The sequence below is a fragment of the Sarcophilus harrisii genome, chromosome 2 (genome assembly GCF_902635505.1).
Source record: "Sarcophilus harrisii chromosome 2, mSarHar1.11, whole genome shotgun sequence".
Taxonomy (NCBI): Eukaryota; Metazoa; Chordata; class Mammalia; order Dasyuromorphia; family Dasyuridae; genus Sarcophilus; species Sarcophilus harrisii.
The window spans coordinates 114,830,960-114,853,707 of NC_045427.1; the positions used below are offsets into that span (position 1 = coordinate 114,830,960).

General features: G+C 35.3%; 2 protein-coding genes across 2 annotated transcripts in view; one reads left to right on the forward strand and one right to left on the reverse strand.

Annotated features, from left to right (window-relative positions):
* GKN1 (gastrokine 1) overlaps nucleotides 1-1,255 on the reverse strand; it is a 10,338-nt gene extending 9,083 nt beyond the window's left edge. Inside the window, exon 1 of the mRNA XM_031949252.1 lies at nucleotides 1,244-1,255. Within this exon, the coding sequence (XP_031805112.1) occupies nucleotides 1,244-1,255 (12 nt within the window). The remainder of the gene's footprint in view (nucleotides 1-1,243) is intronic.
* A 9,632-nt stretch (nucleotides 1,256-10,887) lies between these two features.
* Nucleotides 10,888-22,748, forward strand: GKN2 (gastrokine 2). The gene is made up of 6 exons (XM_003757938.2): nucleotides 10,888-10,899; nucleotides 13,969-14,022; nucleotides 14,717-14,839; nucleotides 16,129-16,239; nucleotides 18,410-18,566; nucleotides 22,567-22,748. Exons 1-6 carry the CDS (start codon nucleotides 10,888-10,890, stop codon nucleotides 22,641-22,643), a joined length of 534 nt encoding a protein of 177 aa, XP_003757986.1. The 3' UTR covers nucleotides 22,644-22,748.

The following is a 22,748-nucleotide window of genomic DNA, read 5'->3' on the forward strand; positions in this document are numbered from 1 at the left end:
GTATGAGTAAAAGGCTATGTTCTTCTCCTTCATGCTAATATCCAAACTCCTTGAAGTCAAGCTCTAAATCTCACCTAAACTTGGTGTCTCACATGTCTCAGTGCTCTGGCCATGGTAGATGTTTAATAATAGGTTGATTGGTGGTTGGTGGTTAGAAGTCATGCTGGCTTATTTAAAAACCTCATTTCAAAGCTGGAAATGCTTTGGAGAGTTACTGTATGCTTACTTTGAGAATTCACTTGAAAAACAAATAGTTAAATGATATTTATTCCCTTAGCCATAGGAGAAAGTCAATGATGAGAAGGAATCCTTTGACTTGTATCAAGTAAGTCCTGGACCAATGACTGTGATGGATTTTAAAGCACAGAGAAAAAGGGAAATTATGCTAAGAACAGAAATAGCTACTGGGAGATACTCTGAATATGAGATCTTGATTCCCCCTTGAAACAGTAACTGCATCATTCTACATTAGGTAACCTAATTCTGCATCAGTTGAAGGTTCTGATCATTTTTTTCCTGTATAACAAGGCTATGTCACATCCTCTTTATGGAACCCAGTTTCCCTAGCCATAAAAAGTGGGAGTGAGACTAAGATTTCCAATCTAAGATTTCATCCGGTGATGACTATTAAGAAGTGTCTAAGTCTCATCTCTGATCTAAGTCTCATCATAGAGATAACTAAATATTCTATTACAGAAGAATTTAGAGGCAATTTATGACACATTGGGTATAGTGTGGAGTCTGAAATCAGAAAGATTAGAGTTCAAATCTGGCTTTAGACATTTACCTCCTATGTGATTCTAGACAAGGCACTTAACCCTGTATGCTTCATTTTTCTCAGTTACAAGAAGGAATAATAATGTCTACTTCTCAAGTCTATAGTGAGAATCAAATGAGATATTGTTTATAAAAGCACTAATAACTGGTACATAGTAGGTGCTCTATAAATGTTTATTCCTTTCCCATCTTCTACTTTCTGTCACAAAATAACCTGAAAGAGTGCTAACATTGTCTATAAGGTTACAAGATTCAGAAATGGAAGGGACCATCTCTACTGATATTTTACAGAAGAGTAAATGGGTTCAGCCAAAGGACATGATCTACTTAGGGTCACATATTTAATCAATAACTAAGTCTGGTTGCAAATTCAGACCCACTAACTCTAAATCAGAGTCCTATCCACTATGCCAAACTGTCTCTCCAATTCTGGTATTACAGATACAAAGGAAAGCAGTCTACTTACCGCAAGCTTCATTCTGTCCTTAGGAGATGATGGGACAAATTAGAAAGATCTTGTGGAGTTAGTGTTGGGGAACCATCTCAATATATGTATATATATATATATATATACTATGACTCTGTTATTTAAACTAGGTGTGGGTGGACTGAGTCTGATATTAATCTTCCACATTTCCTCCTCTATCTATACCGTAACACAATGTATGAGGAAACTTTCTATATCGATTTAGTGAGCAAGACTCTTTAACCTAAATTTGTTCTGACTTATCTGTTGAAGTTGAGGGACTGTTCATAACCATAAATCCAATATGTTTTATGATAACTTTGGGTTGGTTTAAAGCTAGGGATGGGTTTATGGGTAGTTTTGTATGTTGACATTATACATAATAAATATCAAAACTGGGATCCCCAAAATCAAACAAGGTGGGAAGGGAGAAGCTATGTGCACTCTGAGATATCAGATAGCAAACCTCTTAGTCATGGCATCCAGGAACTTATTCAATCTCTGCAGCTAACCTTGGAAATGAAGGAATCTTACCTTTACACAATTTGTGCATTGAAGCTATGTCTCAAAACTTGCATAATGAGACACTTTGTAATTCTGATATTTTTCCCTTTAAGAGGAGGTCTGAGAAGGTTTGAGATTAAGGAGAGGGAGAGTTCAGAGCTCAGTAAGAGAGAGCAGAAAAAGGGTTTTTCAAAAAAGACAATAGCTCGGATCTCAAGGATTAGAAGAGTAAGAGATACCATCATAGACTTAGAGTAGGAGACCCCAGAAACCACCAATTGAAAGATTTTATTTGACAGATAAGTATACTGAGACCAAGGGAAGTTAAATGATCTGTCCAATGTCAGGTAAGCACTAAGTAGAGGAGCAGAGATGTGAACATAGGTTCTCTGACTCCAAATTCAGAATATTTTCCACTAAACAATGAGTAAGGGATAAGGTTCAGAGAAACATAAACTTTTTGTTGTCAGATCTGACTACTTGTATTCTTATTTGGGATTTTCTTGGCACAGACACTGAAATACCTTACCCTTTCCTTTTCCAGCTCATTTTATAGATGAGGAAACTGAGGCAAACTAGGTTGTGACTTTCTAGTCACATATCTAGTATCTGAAGCCAGATTTGAACTCAAGAAGATGAATCTTCCTGACTTCAGGTTCAGCACTCTGCCCCAATGTATAAACTAAATGGGCCCAAAAGTGTCCTTTACTTATGTCTTAATAGAATGTCATTTAATAGAATATCATAATATCTTTTGGGGCCTCAGTTTCCTTAGCAATTAAGTGAAAGGTCAGACTAACACTAGATCGGGTATTTTCAACCTTTATGTCATGAATCCCTTTGGCAGTCTGATGAATCCTGTGTATGGGCCTTTCCTCATAGCAATTCTTTTCAGTGTCTATTATAAAATATATAGGAATACAAAGGAAAACAATTATAACAAAAAATTATAATTCTCCCATTGAAGTTTATAGACTCCCCCATACCAGTCTGTAGACCCAACGTTTAGAAACTTTATACTTTCTAAGGTCTCTTTTCTGTTCTAAATCTTATGGTTGTACATGTCTATGATCTTTTTTTGGTGGGACCTTCATGGGATCATAGATCTAGAAAGGACTTGAAAAAAATGACTTTACTTTTCTGTGTCTCGATTTCTTCATCCATAAAATGAAGAAATTGGTCTGAAAACAACCCATTTGGCTTGGTACTATTTTGTGAATCTGACAGGTTCCTTCCTGTTTCTGAATTTAGAAAATAAAAATAATAAGGTCTCACCTGCCCACTTCTCTCTCACCAATCATTTTTCAAAATTTTTCTTTTATTTAATTCACCTTCACTACTCTTTGAGCTCACTACCTGTTTCTCCTTTGCAGTTTTTAAACTGAGAAAGAGGGTCAGTGTTATCTTCTTTGTATCTAGTATATCTTAATACATATGATCATTTAGCACATATGGCCTAAAAATGTTGGAATCAGAAGCCAGAACTTCCATAAGGACCAAGGCACCATCTTCCCAGGTGATCTCTATACCCAAGGTAGCTCTACTTCTACCCTCTTTCCCTTTCTTAATTCCTGACCCCCTCCTACATGTACTCTCCACACCCTGAAACTCCTCCCAGTAAATTAATATATTAGTTGGCTATTTCAAGTATTTGTTTAAGGCATCACCTAAGTCTGAGGAGCTACCCCACCCTTTCACTTGCTTGATTTATCTCATTTCTAATAGATTAATTTATTGCTTCTCAGTCATCTAATCATGTCTGACGTTTTTACATTGAACATAGGCCATGGAGTTTCCTTGGCAAAGATACTGGAATAGTTTGCTATTTTCTTCTCCCAATTTACAGATAGGAAACTGAGGCAAAGAGGGGTTAAGTGACTTGTCTAGAGAAACTTCTTAAATTTGGGTTGGAACCCCATATGGGGATCTATGTAACTGAATGTGGGAATTGCAAAAAAAAAAAATATTTGGCAACAGTAAAAGGTATCAAATATTCTGACATGAATTTTATGTAAAAATAAACAAACTCATCCATATCATTAGTATTCAAATTTGTTTTCATCTTTGATAAATAGTAAAATTATATGCATACCAAAGAATTGTTTTAAAATTAATTTCTTTATGATTCCTTATCAATAAATGTTTGATTTGCATATCTATTTTATATGCCTACATACCCAATGTCATGAAAAAATATCTCTGGCATAAAAGAGGTCAGGAATGAAAAATGTTTAAGAAGTTCTGGTTTACAGTCACACAGATAATGTCAGAAACCAGATTTGAATTCAGATCTCCCTAACTCCAGATTGAGTTCTCTATACATATTGCCCCACTGCCTCCAAATATATATAATCATTGATAATCTCTTAAGTAAGTAATTTGGGAGAGAAGGGGAGATGAAAAGAAGAATATTTTGTGAAACCTCTTGAGAGAGCAATAACTTCATTTATTTACCACTTAAGGCTTTACAATGTATTTTCTCATGAGTAGAAACAAGAGAACATTGTACGTAGCAACAAGAAGATTGTGTTATGATCAATTCCAATATACTTTTGATGAAAAGAGCCATTTGCATCGAGAAAGAGGATTGTGGGGACTGAATGTGGATCACAACATAGTATTTTCACCTTTTTTGTTGTTGTTTGCTTGATTTTTTTTCTTTCTCATTTTTTGTTTGAGTTGATTTTTCTTGTGCAGCATGATAAATGTGGAAATATGTATAAAGAATTGTACATGTGTAACACATATTGGATTACTTGCTATCCAGGGAAGAGGGTGAGGGAAGGGAGAGAGAAAAATGGCATACACAGTTTTGCAAGGGTGAATGTTGAAAACTATCTTTGCACATATTTTGAAAATAAAAAACTACAAGAAAGAAAAAGGGAAACCTGGAACTTTTTCTTTTGGGGTTCCTTTAACAATTAGCAAAATATTTCTATTTCCCCCCTCTAATTAAATTTAACTAAATTAGATTAAATTCTAATTTTAAATTAAAATTAGAATTTTTAATTAAAATTTCCTGGAAATACTGGAAAAAAATTCATCTCAAAAAAAAAGGTATTTTCCCCCAAGCAATCCATAACATTGGTAGTACAAGTGTTATTGCCCACTCTTGACATGTGAGGAAAGGGAAATCTCAGAGAGGTAGATGGTTAGCCATGGTTACACACACATGCCACGAAGGTTACAGTGAGGAAGACTTGATTTCCTGGCTGCCAGTCCCCTATATCATGCTGGTTCATTAGAGGCACTTAAATGTGTCTCAAAGCTACAGCTGGGAATCAGTGATTTCACAAGGTAGACAACACTTATTAGTTGTAAAATTTTGGGCAGATAATGTCTGGTTTCTCAATTTCTTCATCTACAAAATGAAGTGGTTTTAATGAAGAGATTTTAATTCTCTCTACAGATCCTTCTGCCTTTTACTTATTATGAGCTAAGTATAAGAAAAAAAATTCCATATTTGGCTCAAATTCAGGTTTTTAAGTGTGGGTTTGAATCTTGCCTCTGATCCTAACTGGGCATGTGAACTTTTGCAACATGGAGCAATAATCCCTGCATCTGAGTGTTGTTGTGAGAATCAAATGAGTTAATGGATATAAAATATTTTGCAAACTCTTAGGTCTTAAATTTTATCTATTGCTAGTCTGCTCTGATTACAGCTGCAAAATCTTAAATGATTTTCTAAGGTCGTTTTCTAAGTGACTATTCTTTGAACATTAATGAGTTGCACCTTTTGTTAGGTTGTTTGGGGTTTTGGTTTTTGTTTGGCTTTTTTTTTCTGATCCAGAGCTTTGATTTTACAAGAGAAAAGCATTCTATATGAGAAAATTCATGAAGACAGCTAGATGGAGTACTGAATAGCATGCTAGACTTGGAATCAAGAAGTTTATAGTTTAAATCCTGTCTCAGATGCCAGCATTGTGATCCTCAGAAAGTCATTTAAGCTTTCTGGGACTCAGTTTCCTCATTTGTAATAAAGAGGGAGGGAAACTAGAATGAATTTGATAGCTTCTAAGATTCCTTCTGATTTTAAGTACATGTTCCTATAAACTCCCTTTATCAATTCACATCAGGAATTATTTGGTATTTTATATTTAGTCTAAGTATACCTTTCCATTCTTATAATCTGTTATTCTCCTGAATGAACACTATGGATTGGCTTTTTTTCTGTTAATATTATGTTACATTACATTACATTAACTATTATATAGTTAATCTCTGTACCTTTCCCTGCCTTTTCTCCATGCCCAGAGAAAAGAGCATCCTTTTCTCATCACCTCTGAGAATCCATAAATTATTTCAAACTCAGCTCAAGCATCACAGAAAGTCTTTTTTTGATCCCCTTAGCTGTCGGTGCCTTCCTCAAAAATATTTGGAATTACTATACTCTCCTTAAGAAAATTTTCTTTTTTTCATTTTCTTTGAATCCCCGGACCTGGGAAAGCACCATGTACAAACTGGGGGTTGAGGGGAAGGTGAAGGAGACGATAAGAACTTGAGGTTTCATCAATTTGGGGAAGTTCCCTTGTGGAAGTCCCTGCATTGACAAAGATTGGTAACTCAGCTGTAAGTTAAAATCTTAGAGGGTTTTCTGGAAGTACTGAGTTGTCACCTACCAAGGGTCACACAGATATCTTGTGTCAAAGGCAGAACTTGAACCCAGGTTTTCCTGTCTCTAAGCCTAGTTTTTTATCCATAGCACCACACTGTCTTTTTACCTTTCATGAAACATAATAGGATATTAATAAATGTTTATTGTCATTTTAAATATATTCTCTCATCGATCCCCACAACAATTTTATGATAACCTATGTTCTCATTATGCTTGTTGAATTTCATATAGATGAAGAAACTGAGGCTCAGGGAAGTTGTATCTTTCCCATAATAATTACTGAATGGCAGTGATAAGATTTGTATACAGGTCTCTCATAACTCTAAAAACAGCATTCTTATTCCATTAAGCTTAAATTTTTAATTTACTTTTTTTTAATTTACTTTTTTTATTTAATTTTTAATTGAGATTTTTAAATTACTCCAATTAAGCTTAAATTTTCATAACTATTATGTAAGAATTAGACTAGATGACTTCTAATATCCCTTCCTATTCTTATGTTCATAATTATGAGATAAATAGGATGGTGACTGGAAAAATAAAACAAGAAGATAGGGTTGATGGAAGAGGTTTGTTAAAATAAGAAAGACTTGTATAAAAATATATATGATAGCTCATTATCTGGGAGGCTTACTGACAGCCAAGCATGTATAATAATGGTAAAATAAGGATCAAGGGATTGAAGTAAAGGGTAATTCAATGCTTCCGTCCATCTGTTTTTGGTGGTGGTGGTCTTATCTTCTTTCCATTCATTTACCAAAGAGAAGCCAGGAGTTTAAAAAAGAGGAGGTGAGGGCTTAGGGGGTTAAAAGAAAACATATGTAGTTTGCTGAAAGTCGGGTCCTAAAATGATTTGAAAAGGCTAAAAATTAATAATCCGGAATTTAACAGTAGTCATAAGAACTTTCTAATCCTAAATCAGATGGAGGCTTGGCACAGGGACATTGATCATGCTGAGTAAGAGGAAGCAATTTCAAAAACAAACTAAATGCCTATGGGTTCTAATGTATCTGGATGTGTATTTTTTTATTCTCAAAGAGCTTGGTTCTTGGAGGTTAGAGTAAGACTTCACACACTTAGAATTCACAGTTTTTCATTTTGAAAAGAAAGTAGCTGTGACTTCCCCCCTCCGCAGTTTGATGACTGAACTTGTCAACAGATTTCCTTTCTCAATGAAAGAGATGAAACTTAATCCTGTGGACTCTTTGTACAGGAGAGATGGGAGAACACACTCCTGCTTTTTGGGGATAAGAGGTAAGCACTTAGGTCCTAGTATTGGAGAAGGAAATAACAAGCATAGATATATGACTACATCCCCATCAGTGACCAAGAAATCAGGGAAGGAATATCCAACAAACATCATATGCCAAACAACCCTGATATAAGTACTGTGATGACATCTCTAAAAGACATTAATAGCCTATAAAGGTTCAAATTTCCCTTAAACCTGCACAACCTGGCTATGCATATTCTCTTTCTATGTACTTCCATACATATCCCTTAGTCCTCCAGTCGTTCCACTGAGGATCTACATAAGTTAAATTGCTACTCTCTTTATAATGCTGTTTCATTAAATGAAGGCATTTAAAATACTTTGAAGTAGTTGTGTACTCTAGCTGATTGGCCAAAGTAAACACATTGATAAGGGCTTGTGATTTTTGGTCTTAAGAGTAACTTAAAATTGGAATAGCCTGTTTTAGGATAGGGGATTTCACTGTGAGAAGTTGTATACCCTAAGTGTTATGTGTATATTCAGACAAAATGGAGGAGAGCATGAGAGAGAGAAAGAGAGAGAGAGAGAGAGAGAGAGAGAGAGAGAGAGAGAGAGAGAGAGATTGTATATATAAGACAAACAATACTCCAAAAGATGAAGGAGAGAATTGAAACTAAGCTAAGGTGTTAACCTAGAAAAAAGTAGAAATATCCTTTCTTAGACTGAAGAAGAACAAGAAAGAAAAAGTGAAATGATAACCACTTTGAGGTAGAAATTTCTGGATAAAAGCTATATTTAAAGACAGAGAGGAGGAAAGATAAGGGAGAAAAAAAGAAAAAGAAGAGAAGGAAATTCCAAATAGCTTCAATATTCCTAACTATAAAGTGTTTGCTGATTAACAGGATACAGAATATAAAAGACAAATCAAAAAAGCTTTGAACCCGAGAACACATGCTAATAGCACTACACCTCCTACCCCTACTAATTATTTCCATCAGCCCCAAATTCATTCTTGGCATTACTACTGCAAATATAGTTTAACAAAAACATTAGATTGTGAATCTGAAATTAGGAATGTTTGGAGAGTAAGTTGGCTGAAAAAAAATTTCAAAAAGGGGAGCCTTGAAGACTTCCAAAAAGAAGAGCTTCCTGCCTCTCAAAGTATCCTGTTCTACTTTTGTATAATTCTCATTAGGCAAATATATCTTTCTTTAGAGAGAAAAAAAAAACTCAAATCAGCAAGCATTTATTAAATGCCTACTATATTCCAGGCATTGTACTAACTGTTAGGAATACAAATAAAAGTTAAAAAAAAAAATCCTCACTTTCAAGGAGCTTACTGTCTAATACAAAGAGGAGGAGGTTGCTTTTGAATATATTGGATCTAAAATAAAAAATGAATATAAAATTGGAAAAGTCTAAGAGGTAGTTGTTGAAATGATAATTGATTTTTGAAATAGAACAGAGCTAGGAATTGAGATTTGAAAATCATTTATTTTGGAATGGTATCTGATGCCCTGGAAATGGACATGTTCTCAGAAGAAAAAAGAATTTGGAGAGAAAAGAACATATGATTGAAGACTAATTTGAGAGGGATTGGAGGACATTAGTTGGCAAAAAACTGCCAGTTTTGGAGTAGATAATAAGACAAGGTTGAGTTACAAAAGATGAGAGGAAAAGACCTTGAGCAGGGAGTTGCATAGCAAATGCTATAGTATTCAAATAGAGAAAAAGAAGGCAGCTAGGTGATACCATGGATAGATGGCCAGACTTTTGGAGTTAGGAAGATTCATCTTTCTAAGTTCAAGTATGGCACCAGATACTTACTAACTGTGTGACCCTAGGCCAGTCACTTAACCTTGTTTTACTCAAGTTTCTTCATCTGTAAAATGAGCTAGGGAAAGAAATGATAAGCCATTCTAGTACCTTTGCCAAGAAACACCAAATAGGGTCACAAAGAGTTAGAAACAATGGAATGAGACTGAGATAAAGAACTAGGATTCTTTTTTGGGGGGGAAGTGAAGTAAAGGAGGAATTTACTGATGAATGTTATAATAGCCTAGTCATGTGGAATATAAACTACAGGGCAATAAGGAAGAAAATTAAAAGTTACAAAAAACTGAAATATGACTATATATATATATTTATATATATATATGAATAATTTAAAATAGCAGACCCTTGTTAAAGCCAGGAATGTTATTACACAGAGCTAAAGGCATCATGGATAGAAACATATATGTGTTTTGAAATTATCCCCATTTTACATATTGGAAAAATGAGGTTTATATAAATTAAACTTTTGATTACTTATCACTAGCTACATGATAGAAATATGCTCTGGTATTAGAGCATTTCAGAAGGTCATTCAACCCAAATTTCTTGATGTCATATTTTCTTTCCACTTCAGCATACAATTTATTAGACATTTCCTATAATGTTATGTAAAGAAGAGTAGGACATGGTCCCTGCCCTCAATTAACTTACAAATGGGCAGAAGACACAAGTTTTTTATTTATACAGCTATTTACAACATACAGACTATAGTATAATCCATGCAAAGTTCACACAAATAAAATGCAATCATTATTCATGCCTATTCTGTTTCTTAGTTTTTTCATCTATGAATTGAAAAAGTAAGACTAGGTGACATTTAAGAATCCTTCTAGTTCCAAATTCTTTGGCTCTAGGAAATTTCAAGACAACATGGTACAGTGGATAGAGCATTAAACTGGGCTTTGAAAGACCTGTATTCAAGTGCCAGCTTAGAAATTCTTGAATTGTAAGCTAAAGGGAGATGTAAAAATCACCTCAGAAGTAAAAAAATTTCCCCTAAATCACAGAATTATGAGTTAAATGTCATCTTGGGTAAGTTACTTTCCTAATAGTGTTAGGGAAAGTCTCTATTTCCTAACCTATGAAATGAAGTCATTGGATTAGGTAGTCTCTACAATCCCTTGAAGTTTATACTCTAGAGCTACAGGAGGAATCTCTTAGGACTTTATATAATTGACTTCAACAATGAACAAAATAAAATGAAAAGATTAGAAGAAACAGGGGTGTACATTGATTTTTCTTAAGACAATGGAGCACTGATAAATCTGTAATATTTACAGAGTGATGAAGTGAGGGTGACTAATTCCCTTCTGCCATATCATGGCCTGTTCTTGGGTCCTAGTCCCAAGATAAAGACGTTTGCTATGGCGTGTCAAAAAAGATATTTCTGTGTACCTCCCTACACCTCCAAGCCAATAAAAAGAGAAGAAGCCAGAAAAGATAAATCTCCAGTCTCAGAAGTTTCCTGCAGCCAAGATGAAGACTCATGTAAGTATTAATATTGCTTTAAATGATCCTTAAAATTGGTCAGGTACCTTGAAATACAGAGTTGAAAGAGAATTTAGAGGCGATCTTGTTCAAACTTCACACAAAGTGTTGGGGAGCACTATGGCAGATTTTAGGTTAAACAAACACTTGAATAACTCTGAAAAAAGGCATTTTGAATTTGTGCTTCATATTGGATTGAACTCTTAAATGGGGAAACACAACAGCTGTTTTCAAGTATTTGAAAGTAGAATATATGTAGAAGAGATATTATATTTATTGTCTCTGGCTCCAAAAGTCAGAATTAAGAGCAAAGAGGAACATTTAGTCTGGATATCAAAAAAACTTCTAACAATTACGCTATTTAAAAGTGGTAGTGATAAGGTGGTGGAAAGAGGTTCCTGATAGAGAAATATGTTTCCAATCTTTGAGATCTTCAAGCAGAAGCTGGATGACCACTTGGCTAGTGGGTTATGGTGGGTTTTCCTTTCGTGTATGGATTGAACCAAATGGTGACTGAGTTCTCTTATAGCTTTTGAAGTCTATTTGTAAACTTTCATTAGTATTTGTTTATATTTGGAAATCCTACAAAAATGACAAAATAGAAAAGGATATTGGGAGAAATATTTGAAGCGGGTTTTGAAAAAATTATTTTCTTATAAACTACAATTTCTTCTTTGTGATTTTGGGGGGCTAAGGGAGGGTTTGGAAATTTCATTGAAATGAATGATCCAAAGGGGAAACACAAAGGGAAATCTCAGAAGGTATAAGAGCTAAACCTCAGAAAACTTGGAAAGCAGGAGATGTTTATTTTTAATGTTCTCTGATAGCTCATCCCTGCTTTTCCCCTCTCTTGAACACTATAAACACACACACACACACACACACACACACACACACACAGAGGTACACATATTGTTTCTCCTTTCCTTTCCATTGCTTTTCTGGATAGCATCAGTATTTATTAAAAGATGGGTTTATCACATGACAATAGCAAGAAGTATCAGGTGGACAACCATAACCCCACTAGTACTGTCACAATAACAGAAAAAAAGTGAGAAGAACCTTAAGAGCTTTTCATGACCTTCTTGTGGCAAACTTTGGGGAGGTCATGAAAAAAAATTGTAAAAGATGGCCAGACATAGATGGCCTGAAATCTCCAAAACTGGAGGGAACATCCAAATTGATGAGATCCATCTGAGAAATCATGATTCCCAACATTATTGCTGCCACTCTCTCCATCACATCAGTCTGTCTGCCATTATAAATTTAATTTTAGTTTCAGGAAAAAAATAAGGAATTTTTCCCTCTATTGGTAGATGGAGAGAAGGTAAAGATCATATATTGTGTGGAATAACTACTACACAGGCCATTAGTAAATTATGGAAGATTTTATTAGATTAAAATGATGTCATAACACAACTTCTTATAATATAGACTTGTATACTTCATAGATCAAACCAAGTTCCCCAAAACATCACTTCTTTATTTTTCTTTGTTTGATGATAGAGGTGATGGTAGGTATAGGACTTCAGTCTGAACTTGTGAATGCAAGATCATAGATTTAGATCTAGAAGAGAATGTAGGTTCTTTTAGTAAAGGGGTGGATTGCATAGAATCCTGGATTCAGGGCCAGAAAGATCTGCATTCAAATGCTACTTCAGACACTTATAAGCTATGTGATTGCAGACAAATGATTTAACTCCTCTCAGCCTCAACTTTAAAATGGGAATAATAATAAAACCTCTCAATAAAAACTATCTCAGAGGGTTGTTTTGAAGATCAAATGAAATAATATATACAGTATAAATGAAATAAAATGTATTTTTCAAATCTTAATTGCAACACAAATTCTAGCTATTCTTATTATAATACAGATCCCCTCATTTTACAGGTAAGAAAATGGAGGTTTAGTAAAGGGAATTTATTTTCCCAAAGTCACACAATATGGAAACAGCAGACTAGGATTTGAACACAGCCCCTCTGACTCTAAAACCCTAGTTTTTCCACTGTACCCTGCTAGAAGGTCTTCCCACTCCCCAATATCCACTTGAGTCAGACATTCTTCTTCTACCACTTTGTCTTAGAGAATAGTCCGAGGCCATTGAAAGGTAACACGTGACAGTGAGACCTTGAACCCAGCACCTTTTAATTCTAGGACCAAGCACTAGATCATATTACCTCTTGCCATGAAAAGGTTAAAGATAAGTGGATTTTAAAAAGATTTAAGTGAATTTAGATAATGGAGTAAAAATAGAAAAATGGAGACATTTGCAGTACATCTCCATAATCTTTGAAATGAACATCCAGAAGAGGAATCTATTCATGATGGATCTGCCAAAGACCTCAAAGACTTGTGGACTAGGGGAACCAGAAGTTTAACTCCATACTTATTCTTACATTCTAGTTATTACAAGTAAGAGGCTGTCATGACAGAGTTAATCTGTAATATGGAAGTAAGTTCTCTTTTCATCTCTTACTTACCCTTTGATAAAGTCAAAGTAGAAAGCTCAAATGTAAAATGTGTCCAAGGAAAAATTCAGCACTCTCCAGGAAGGCTGAGTATGAATGAATGAAACATGATCCTTAGGGAACAGGATCAAAGCAGATTTCTTTGTTCTTTCTTTCATAGTATTTCTACTGGTAAATCACAACCATTTGACATTGCCAAAGACTGTTCAACAAGAACTTTGTTTTCTGGGTCTTCAATAAATGAGATTTCAGTAACACCTGCAGGAGTAGCTGAGAGGCTGCATCTATACAAGAATGGTCTTTCAGGATGATGGCTACAAATAGCACTGCTATTTCAAAAGCTTTTGGATTCAAGGTTCCAGGCTCTCTCTATTTGAGCATGAGAGGAAATGGTGGTCGGATTGGTGATGGTTGGACTCACCTAGCATATATTACTTCCTGTGTCTCCCTTAGAAAAAGGCAACTAAGTCCCTGGACAATCTGTGTGAGCATAATACTATTTCTAGTGTCTTACTTTCTGAGACTCGCACAGAACTGATGGATTTTGTGAAAGTGCCTGTGACTTCTAAGTAACACAAATATGACTCATTTGTTTTTCAGGTGTTCCTTCTAGCTGTGCTAGCAATCTTCTGCACTAGAGCTCTCGGATATGAGGTGAGTAAACTGATTCCTCTTAATGCTAATTAATACACTTCAATTCACTTCAATCAACAAGCCTGTCTTATAGCTATTTATGAACCAGATACTGAAGTAGATGTTGAAGACACAAAGACAAAAAGAAAGTCTTTAAATGAAAATAGGTTATTATTTGCTGTGGAGAAATAATATGTATGAATGAAAGAAGACCAGGAAAAGCCTTTGACACAAGATGAAATTTGCATTTTATGAAGTCTTGGAGGAAGCTAAGGAATCCAGGAGGGGGTCTTCCTGTCTCCTAATGGAGATGGACTGTTCATGGCCAAGCTGATACCTGAAGGCTTTTCTATTTGCAGTTGGACCTACTATTCTGGATGACAAATAATAGGGGCCATGGTAGCAGGTATTAGTGAGTAGATACAGTGTGGAATTCTGAGGGCAAGACCTGGGTTTGATTCTGCCTGCTTTGCTTAGTCACTGTGTGAATGTAAGCAACTTACTCTAACCTCAATATGTCTGAGGCAACTCCTTGGACCAAGAATTATTACTTTTTTAATCTTAGTAGCTACAAAACCTAGCACAGTAGTAGCTGGCACAAAGTTTGGTGTTTTGGCTTATTGTTGTTGTCACTATGCTATATCCCCTCACCTATCCCCTTCAAATGTTTATAATATGAAGATAATAAGCATAATTGTTTGCATTTGAAATCCAGGTTTTTAACTACTTGAATAATGGTGGTCAGGAAACGGTGCAAATTGAAAATGAGAAAAACATTGCCATCATCAACATCAATGCAGGAAAATGCTCTTCTACCACTATATTTGACTACAAGCATGTAAGTCACACACAAGCAACCTCTTGCTTGACTCTCCTTGCACTTCAGACCAGCTGCCTACTTGTAATCAATTAGAGCCCTGTCCTAAGAAAAGGGAAAAGGGGTCTCCTTTATATTGGTGGCTTTTAAAAACAAATTATTTGTCTATGTTTCCTACTTAACTTTTGAAATATTTTTAAAAATTACTCTTTCTTTGGAATATTTTTCATATAATAAGCATTTGTTAAGTGTTTACTATGTCCCTGGAAATAAAAATACAGGCAAAAGAAAAACTGTCTCTGTTCTAAAGGTTCTTATACTCTAATGTAAGAGAGAAAGAAAGACAGAGACAGAGATAGACAAACAGAAACAGAGAGAGAGGGAGAAGAGACAGAGACAGAGAGAGAGAGCAGGAGTGAAAGAGAGAGAAAAAGAGAGAGAAACAGGGAGGAAGGAAAGGAGGTAGGGAGGAAGGGAGAGAGAGAACAAGCATTTATATAGTACTTATTATGTGTCAGGCACTATGCTAAGCACTTTTGCAAATATCTCATTTGGTCCTCATGATGATTTCATGAGGAAAGCATAATTATTATCATTCCCATTTTACAATTCAGGAAATTAAGGCAAACTTAAGAACCTTGCTTAGGCTTTCACAACTATTAAGTGCCTGAGATTGGATTCAAATTCAAATCTTGACTCTATCCACTGCACATAAAGGAAGTTGAAAAATGTGGTTTGGGGAAAATGGCAAATGGGGCCTGATGAAGTTTAGAGAACCGCAACCTATTGGAAAATGAAGAGTTATCTGGATCTGACTCTCTCCTTAAATTAAGATTCTGGGAGAAGCTTTCCATGCTTTATTCGGAAAGAGAGGCTCTGGGGCAAAGGCAATCTTTGCTTGTGACACTAACATTTTGAAGTCCTTTTGAATATTTTAGGCAGAGATCATAAGAATCAAAGTTTTGGGGCAAGAAACATAAAACATAGTTTCAAATTAGTGGAGGGTTGGTGGTAATGGAAACTTTGAGAAACCCACAAGGTGGCTGTTGGGAAAACCACCAATCAGGGAAAACGGCATGGAAATTCCCTTTATAAATAACCTATTCTTAGTAACTAGGCAACTAAACTCAGATATTTCTCCAAGACTGAAGGACCGAAAATATAGTCAGTCTGTTCTCTTTAAATTTTGACATCTAAGGGCAAGAACTCATTCTCCCTACCCTAGTTTCATTTGTACTCACAAGTCAGCTCTCTCTGAGTCTCAAAGAACACTTCTAATGGGCAATAACTCAGCTCTTATCTATCCCAAGAGTTATATTGCTTCCAGACTTCTCTCTCGAAGGGCCTGCTACATCATGAAGATGGACCATGAAAGCATTCCTGCTTTGGATGTACTCAAACGATATGCTTATGAGAGACAGGTAATTATTATTCTTTTCATCCAGTTATAAAAGCTGCCATCTATATAGAGCTTGAAGTATCTTGTGTAAATTATCTCCCTTGATCTTGACAACAATCTCTTGAAACAGGCACTATGTGGATTTAGTCTCATTTCACAAATGAGCAAACAAATAAGTAAACTGAAGGTTTAGTTATTTGTCCATAGTCACAAAGGTAGCAAATATGGAAGGCAGAATTAGAATTCATATCTCTCTTTAAGCCAGGTCCAATATTCTTTTCATGAAGCCATGCTGCCTTTAGGAAGTAGTCTAACATATCACTTATTCTATAGTTCACATCCAGTGAAATGGAGCTGCAGAATAGTTTCTTCACAGTGATGTTCATAATAATTATAAAGAATTTAAAACTAGAAGAAACAACAATAAAAACAAATATTTACTAAATACCTTCTATGTTAAGAACACTGTTCTGGGCAAGAGGGAGAATTTAGATAAAACTTAGTATTTTCCTTTATGGCTCTCAAAGACTTGTGAGGATTAGACCCAAATCTAGTACTTATAAATAAAGGTAATAAACATAATGCACATGATTAATGTATTAAAGATATCTTTTTAAATGTTCTTTGGAATAAAAAGAGTTCAGAATATTCATTATTTTTATATGATATTGCAAAAAATGGAGCATAGCAACTATAATTCTTGTATTCATTCTGCTCTGTTTCACCAGGATTCTACAAATTCCCTTCCCTTTTTATCCCACATTTAATAATGGCTAGGTGACACAGTGAATAGAGCTCTGGGCTTGAAAGCAGGAAGATGTGAGTTCAAATATGGCCTCAGACAATTACTAGATGTATGACCCTGATCAAGTTACTTAATCCCTATTTTATCTCTATCCTTCATCTGTAAAATGGGGATATGCTGGAGAAGGAAATGGCAAACCACTCCGATTATCCATACCAAGAAAACCTCATGGGCAAATTGATGGGTTCACAAAGAGTTGGACACAACTGAACCACATGTGACATTTACATGGTGCTTATAATGTGCCAGATTCTGAGTTAAGTGCTTTATAATTATTATCTTAGCTGATCTTCAGAACAACCCTGGAAGGCACTCATTTTACAATTGAAGAAACTGAGGTAAAAAGAATTTTAAGTGGCTTGTTCAAAGTCACACAGCGCAAAAATACTTCAGGTCATTTCATATTTGAACTCAGGTGTCTAAGCCTATACTTCTTCCTCCTTAAAAGCCCTCTCTCTCTCTGCATAAGATTCAAGGATTGTTAGTGAAATAGAAATAACCTTGTCCAAAATTCTCATTTTATAGGTAAGCAAATTGAGACCTAGAGACAGGAAAGGACTCAACAAGCTTACAGAGCTTGTTATTAGCACGATCCTTGAGACTTGAACCTACATCTCCAAACTTCTAGTACACTGTCTGGCTCATAATAGGTCCTTAATAAACACTTGCTGATTGATCAATTAAAGAATAGAGTATTTTTCAGTGAAACATATTGGCTCCCTATGATTTACTGACTAAAATTTCTCCACACCAGGTTGATGCCAATTGGTTTTTCTTATGCTAAGAGTAAAAATTAGAGTGAAGTTCAGAATGTGGTGCAATTCACTCTTCTGTCTTTAGTCCAGCTGAGGACTAAAGATATTCTGGAATGATGGTCAGGAAGAATCAGAGTCTCCTTCTCCAACCTACTGACCTGAGACCTCTTCTGTAAAAGAAGGATAATACTTGTTTGGAGACTGGATCATATAGTCTTGAGATCCCTTATGAAAATACAAAATAGTTTAAGAAACAGAGCAATGGGATAGAATGAACTCTGTGTATCAAGTGTCTGACTGTAGTCAATCAAGTTACATTTAAGTTCCAACTACTTACTGTGGTATTTTCTAAGAATTGTGTTAAAATGCTGAGAGGTCATAACTTCTGTGATTCTCTATTTCTTCATCTTCATGATAGTATCTGCCCATTCTAACTCATAGAATTGGTACAAAAAGTGTTTTATTGACCAAAAGGCATTATAGGATTTGGAGTTATAGTAGCATTCTTATATAGTAGTGATACAAATTATTAGTCATTAAAAATTATGATTATAAAATTTCTATTATGAATAAAGATACACAAGATAATGTCAATCTATTTCATTTTTGTCTCTTCCTCAATTTTTATCTAGGAGATGCAAAGCATGTTTTCTCCCAAATATACTTGGGTGAAGTACAACCCTATAGAGTCTCTGATCACCGATATTGATTGGTTCCTGTTTGGTTCACCCATAGAGAAGCTTTGCAAACATTTGCCCCTGTACAAGGGTGAAGTGGTTAAAGAGAAGGGTAAGTATATCATGGAAAACTTTTGGAATCTCCTATTTACTTCCGCATATGAGCATCTTAGCTTAGATAGGAAATTTCTTTGTTTTCATTACAAGACCAAGTATTGTTTAGGGGAACATAGAATAGTGGTCTAAAGTTTTGTAGAAAAACTTTGAGTATTGTTTTTCTAAAATGCTTATTCCATTTATGAATATACAATCAGCATTGTAGCATTTGTGGGCATTTTTGTTTAAAATGACAAAGTACAATTTGAAGAACAAAAATAATAAGAAAGCAAAGGCAACAAATTTGTTGGGGCATCAAAAAAATTTTCATCTGGTAGCAAAAGAAAGAGAGAGAGAGAAGAAAGGAGAATTTAAAAAGAACTAGTCAAGAGGTAGGAAAAGTTTACCTTGCAGAAAGAGATACCAAGAATCCTCCAAATCCAAAGTCTTCTAATAATTTGTCCAAAGTCCCACAGAGAGTGAGTAGTAGCTCTGGTCATGCTATGTACCATGCTATGCTAAAATAAATTAAGGCACTGTCTTAACTCATAGGTGCCACTGAGACTTGGTGGGATAGGACCCATTATTGGAAAATGATTCATGAAGAGAATGTTTTACTCAAAAGAAAAAGGATAAGCAAAAAAAAGTCAGGGGAAGGAAAGAGCAGAATTGTATATTAGAATTTACTTATATGAGGAAATCCAGGAACAAGAATGGGGAATCATTGTAAAGGGCATTTAAGCATAAACTCAGAAACTGAATATTGTTATAGGAGTACACTGCAGACCACCTGGACAGGAGAAGGAAATAGATGAGAAGTTTAATAAACTATATTATAAGCATCCATATGGGGCTTATAACTTGTGGATGCTTATGATATAGTAGTAATTTGAGACTTCAATTATCCAGTTATTGACTGTAGCTCTCGTTCTGCCAAAAGCAGAACAATTAATAATTTTTTGATTTTCTTTATTAAAAAAAATTCATCTTTTAAAAAGTGAAGGAAGCAACATGGGAAGCTATAATTCTAAACCTAATTCAGGTCGGAAGTAGATTTGATGAAAATATTTGGGGAAAGCAAACATTTCATCTTTGAATTCATAATTCAAATAGAGGAAAGGTTGTTCTTTTTTGTGTTGACCCCTTTGGGGAGTTTTCTTGGCAAAGATATTGGAGTGATTTGACATTTTCTTCTCTAGGTCATTTTAAAAATTAAGAAATTGAAGTAAAAAGGGTTAAGTGACTTTCCCTTTACACTAGTTCATCAAGCAAATAAGTGTCTAAGGCTATATTTGAATGTAAGTCTTCTTGATTCCAGGATCTATACTGTATCCTACCACCTAACTGCCCATAAAGGAAAGTAGTGAATAACCTAATAGGTACCTTGCATTCTGAGAGCAGATGTCAAAATGTTGGGAGGAATGATAGATAGACCATGGTTTAAAATTCTATAAAAGTTAGCTCAGGAAATGTGTGAAGTTCATAGAGATAAAATACTTAGAAAATATGTAACTCTTCTTAATGAATTCATGTCATCAAACCCAGATGAACCATATCCCAGATACTCAAAGAATTTATGAATACATTTGCTAAATGAGTATTAGTAATCTTTGAAAGAACATAGGAGAAATTAGAAGTGCTTCAGGGATGAAGAAGGAAAAATGCCCCAATTTTTCAAAAAACAGAAAGAAGTGGAGTCCACAAGCCATAGACCAATGAACTTGGCTTCAATTTTTTATAAAATTTTAGAATTTATTTTTTAAATCAAATTTTATTTCATATTAACTGAAATATATTTATCCTACCTCTTATCACTTACAAACTTGGGGAAAGAAAATAAAAACAAATTTCTTGTATCATATATGTACAGGCAGGCAAAACAAATTCCTTCACTTGTTTCTCTCTAGTAAAAACAATCCTGCATTCAAAAAGTACATTCTTCCTTTTGTACCCTGAATCCAGTAAAGGCAACATTATTAACCCTAACCGCCAGAATTTTGGGAAACCTAGGGAAACTCCTCTTCCTATCCTAGTTCATCTGGCCCTTACTAATCTGTTTAGACCCCTTAAGGACTAGAAAAGGGGTTATAATTTAGGGGAAAAGAGAAGATAATTTGTCCAAAGTCCCACAGAGAGTGAGTAGTAACCCTGATTATGCTATGTGCCATGCTATGCAAAAATACTCATATGAAAAGAGATTCTACTCCAGCACTTGGCACAATACCTAGCACTTGTCACAGTAGGCACTTAATAAATGTTTATGGACTGACTACCCACTCAAATTTTCATCCCCCTCAAGATCTCCTCCTCCTACCTCTAGACTGAAGATGGATTCTGGCTCAGTCATTTAATATTTCAATGTAAAGATATTACAAAGTTAGAGTTACTGAGGAAAAATTCCAAGAACCCCTGGATCTCAGTCTCTTCCCTAGAAACCTAGAATCTCTGAGTTCACTCTCTTTGTATCTTTTTTATTCCTCCCCCTACTCTGAGAATTGGTCTCTGGACCAAGTCTATGGGATACCAGGGTGGGAATAAGCCTAAGGCATCCATTCATAGTGTCAGACCTTTTGCCCCTTCATTCCCCTATTTGCCCCCCAGGGCAGCTGAATTGACTCTTCTTTTTTTGTTTTGTTTTTGGCTAGGCAATTGGGTTTACACAACTAGAAAGTGTCAAGTGTCTGAGGCTGGATTGAACTCAGGTCCTCCTGACTCTAGGACCAATACTCTTTTCACTGCACTCTCTAGTTGCCCCTAACTTTTGGATAGGGATTAGGAAGGAAGTAATGTATAGCCTTCTCAAAGACTGAAGGAAAGGAGAGTTAGGAAAGAATAAGAAAAATATAGGAATGGGGATGGGATACAAAGAATCTCTTTCAGCCTTGAGTCATAGTAGATGGGTGTTGGGGGACAAAATAAGTTAAGATAAGACATAACTTCTGCCTTTAGAGAGCTTACAGTTTAGAAGGAAGATATGGTTTATGCCTAAATAACAATTAAATAAATTAACCCTTGATAAGTATATTAGAGAGATGCAAACCAAATGCTATATAAGATCTGAGGTCATTACCAACCATGGGCATTGAGGAAACCCTCATGAAGAAGGTATGTTTTGAATTGAATTTGATATATCCAAAGGATGGGTATCTCCTTTAAAACACAACATAACTCAAAACACACCTCCTTCATGAAGAATGGAACAGGAAGAGAGAAGATGGGACATTTCAGGTACAGAGGATCAGTCTAAAAGAAGGCACAAGTTGTGAACGTATGATGGTTGCAAGGAGAATAAAGTTTAGTTGAAGAATGGGGTAGGTGGAAGGGAATTACAGTGTAGAGCCTTCTCATCCATCTGTTCTCATAAATTATCCATAAAGGAGATACCCAATGTAGCTGAGGTTGTAGGTTTTATTCTGATTCTCTTAATATGTGTGGAAAATCAGAGTAGCACTTGGACAATTTATCTGATGTCCTTCAATTTTAGTTCTCTACTTCCTTTGACAGTTGGACATGCCCTAAGTTATCCTCTATGCTACTTATTATAGACAAATCATCACAGAACAAACTGTTTTGAAGAAGTTTTGTCTTTAATGAAATCACACCTGGAATTTCCCAGGACTGATCCCAGGATGAGTCAATATTTTCCAGAATTGCCAAATCCAGCCAGTCAGATCTTACTTAAATCAACAAATGATTATTTTTCACAAGAGAATCTTGGTTGATGAATTTATTAATTATTCATTTGGAGGAAATGTTTAGTTCTTAGTGAGGTGATAGCACTGAGGTGGCAGCAGAGCAGTGGAATTGGCAGTCAACTATGAGTCACAATACCTAGATTTTGCTTCTAATTAGTGTATCTGGGTAAATCACTTAACTCTCTAATCTCATTATTCCCATTTATTAACTGGGTTAACGACTTGAAGAAATGGACTTTATAAAAGTTTCTAAAATCTGAGTGATTTCATTTCTGGGATTAAATTGTAGTAATAATGTCTTCTTTCTCTTCCTTCTCCTAGGTGGTGCTAAGGGTTGTGCAAAGGTTGGGATTCTGGGAATCCTTCATATTGGTATCTGTGCAGACATCCACCTTTAGGCCTCATCTATTAGGAGCTGTCATTTAGAGGAAATTCCCTTGTATTTCATTCCACTCTGCAGCTAAATAATGACATCACATTGCTTCCCATTTACCCTCTGATGT

Bases quoted from the DNA above. Each gene is read 5' to 3' on its own strand.
- GKN2 (XM_003757938.2), top strand. The intron at 14,840-16,128 runs GTAAGTCACACA...ATCTATCCCAAG, and splicing joins CTATATTTGACTACAAGCAT to AGTTATATTGCTTCCAGACT. The intron at 16,240-18,409 runs GTAATTATTATT...ATTTTTATCTAG, and splicing joins GATATGCTTATGAGAGACAG to GAGATGCAAAGCATGTTTTC.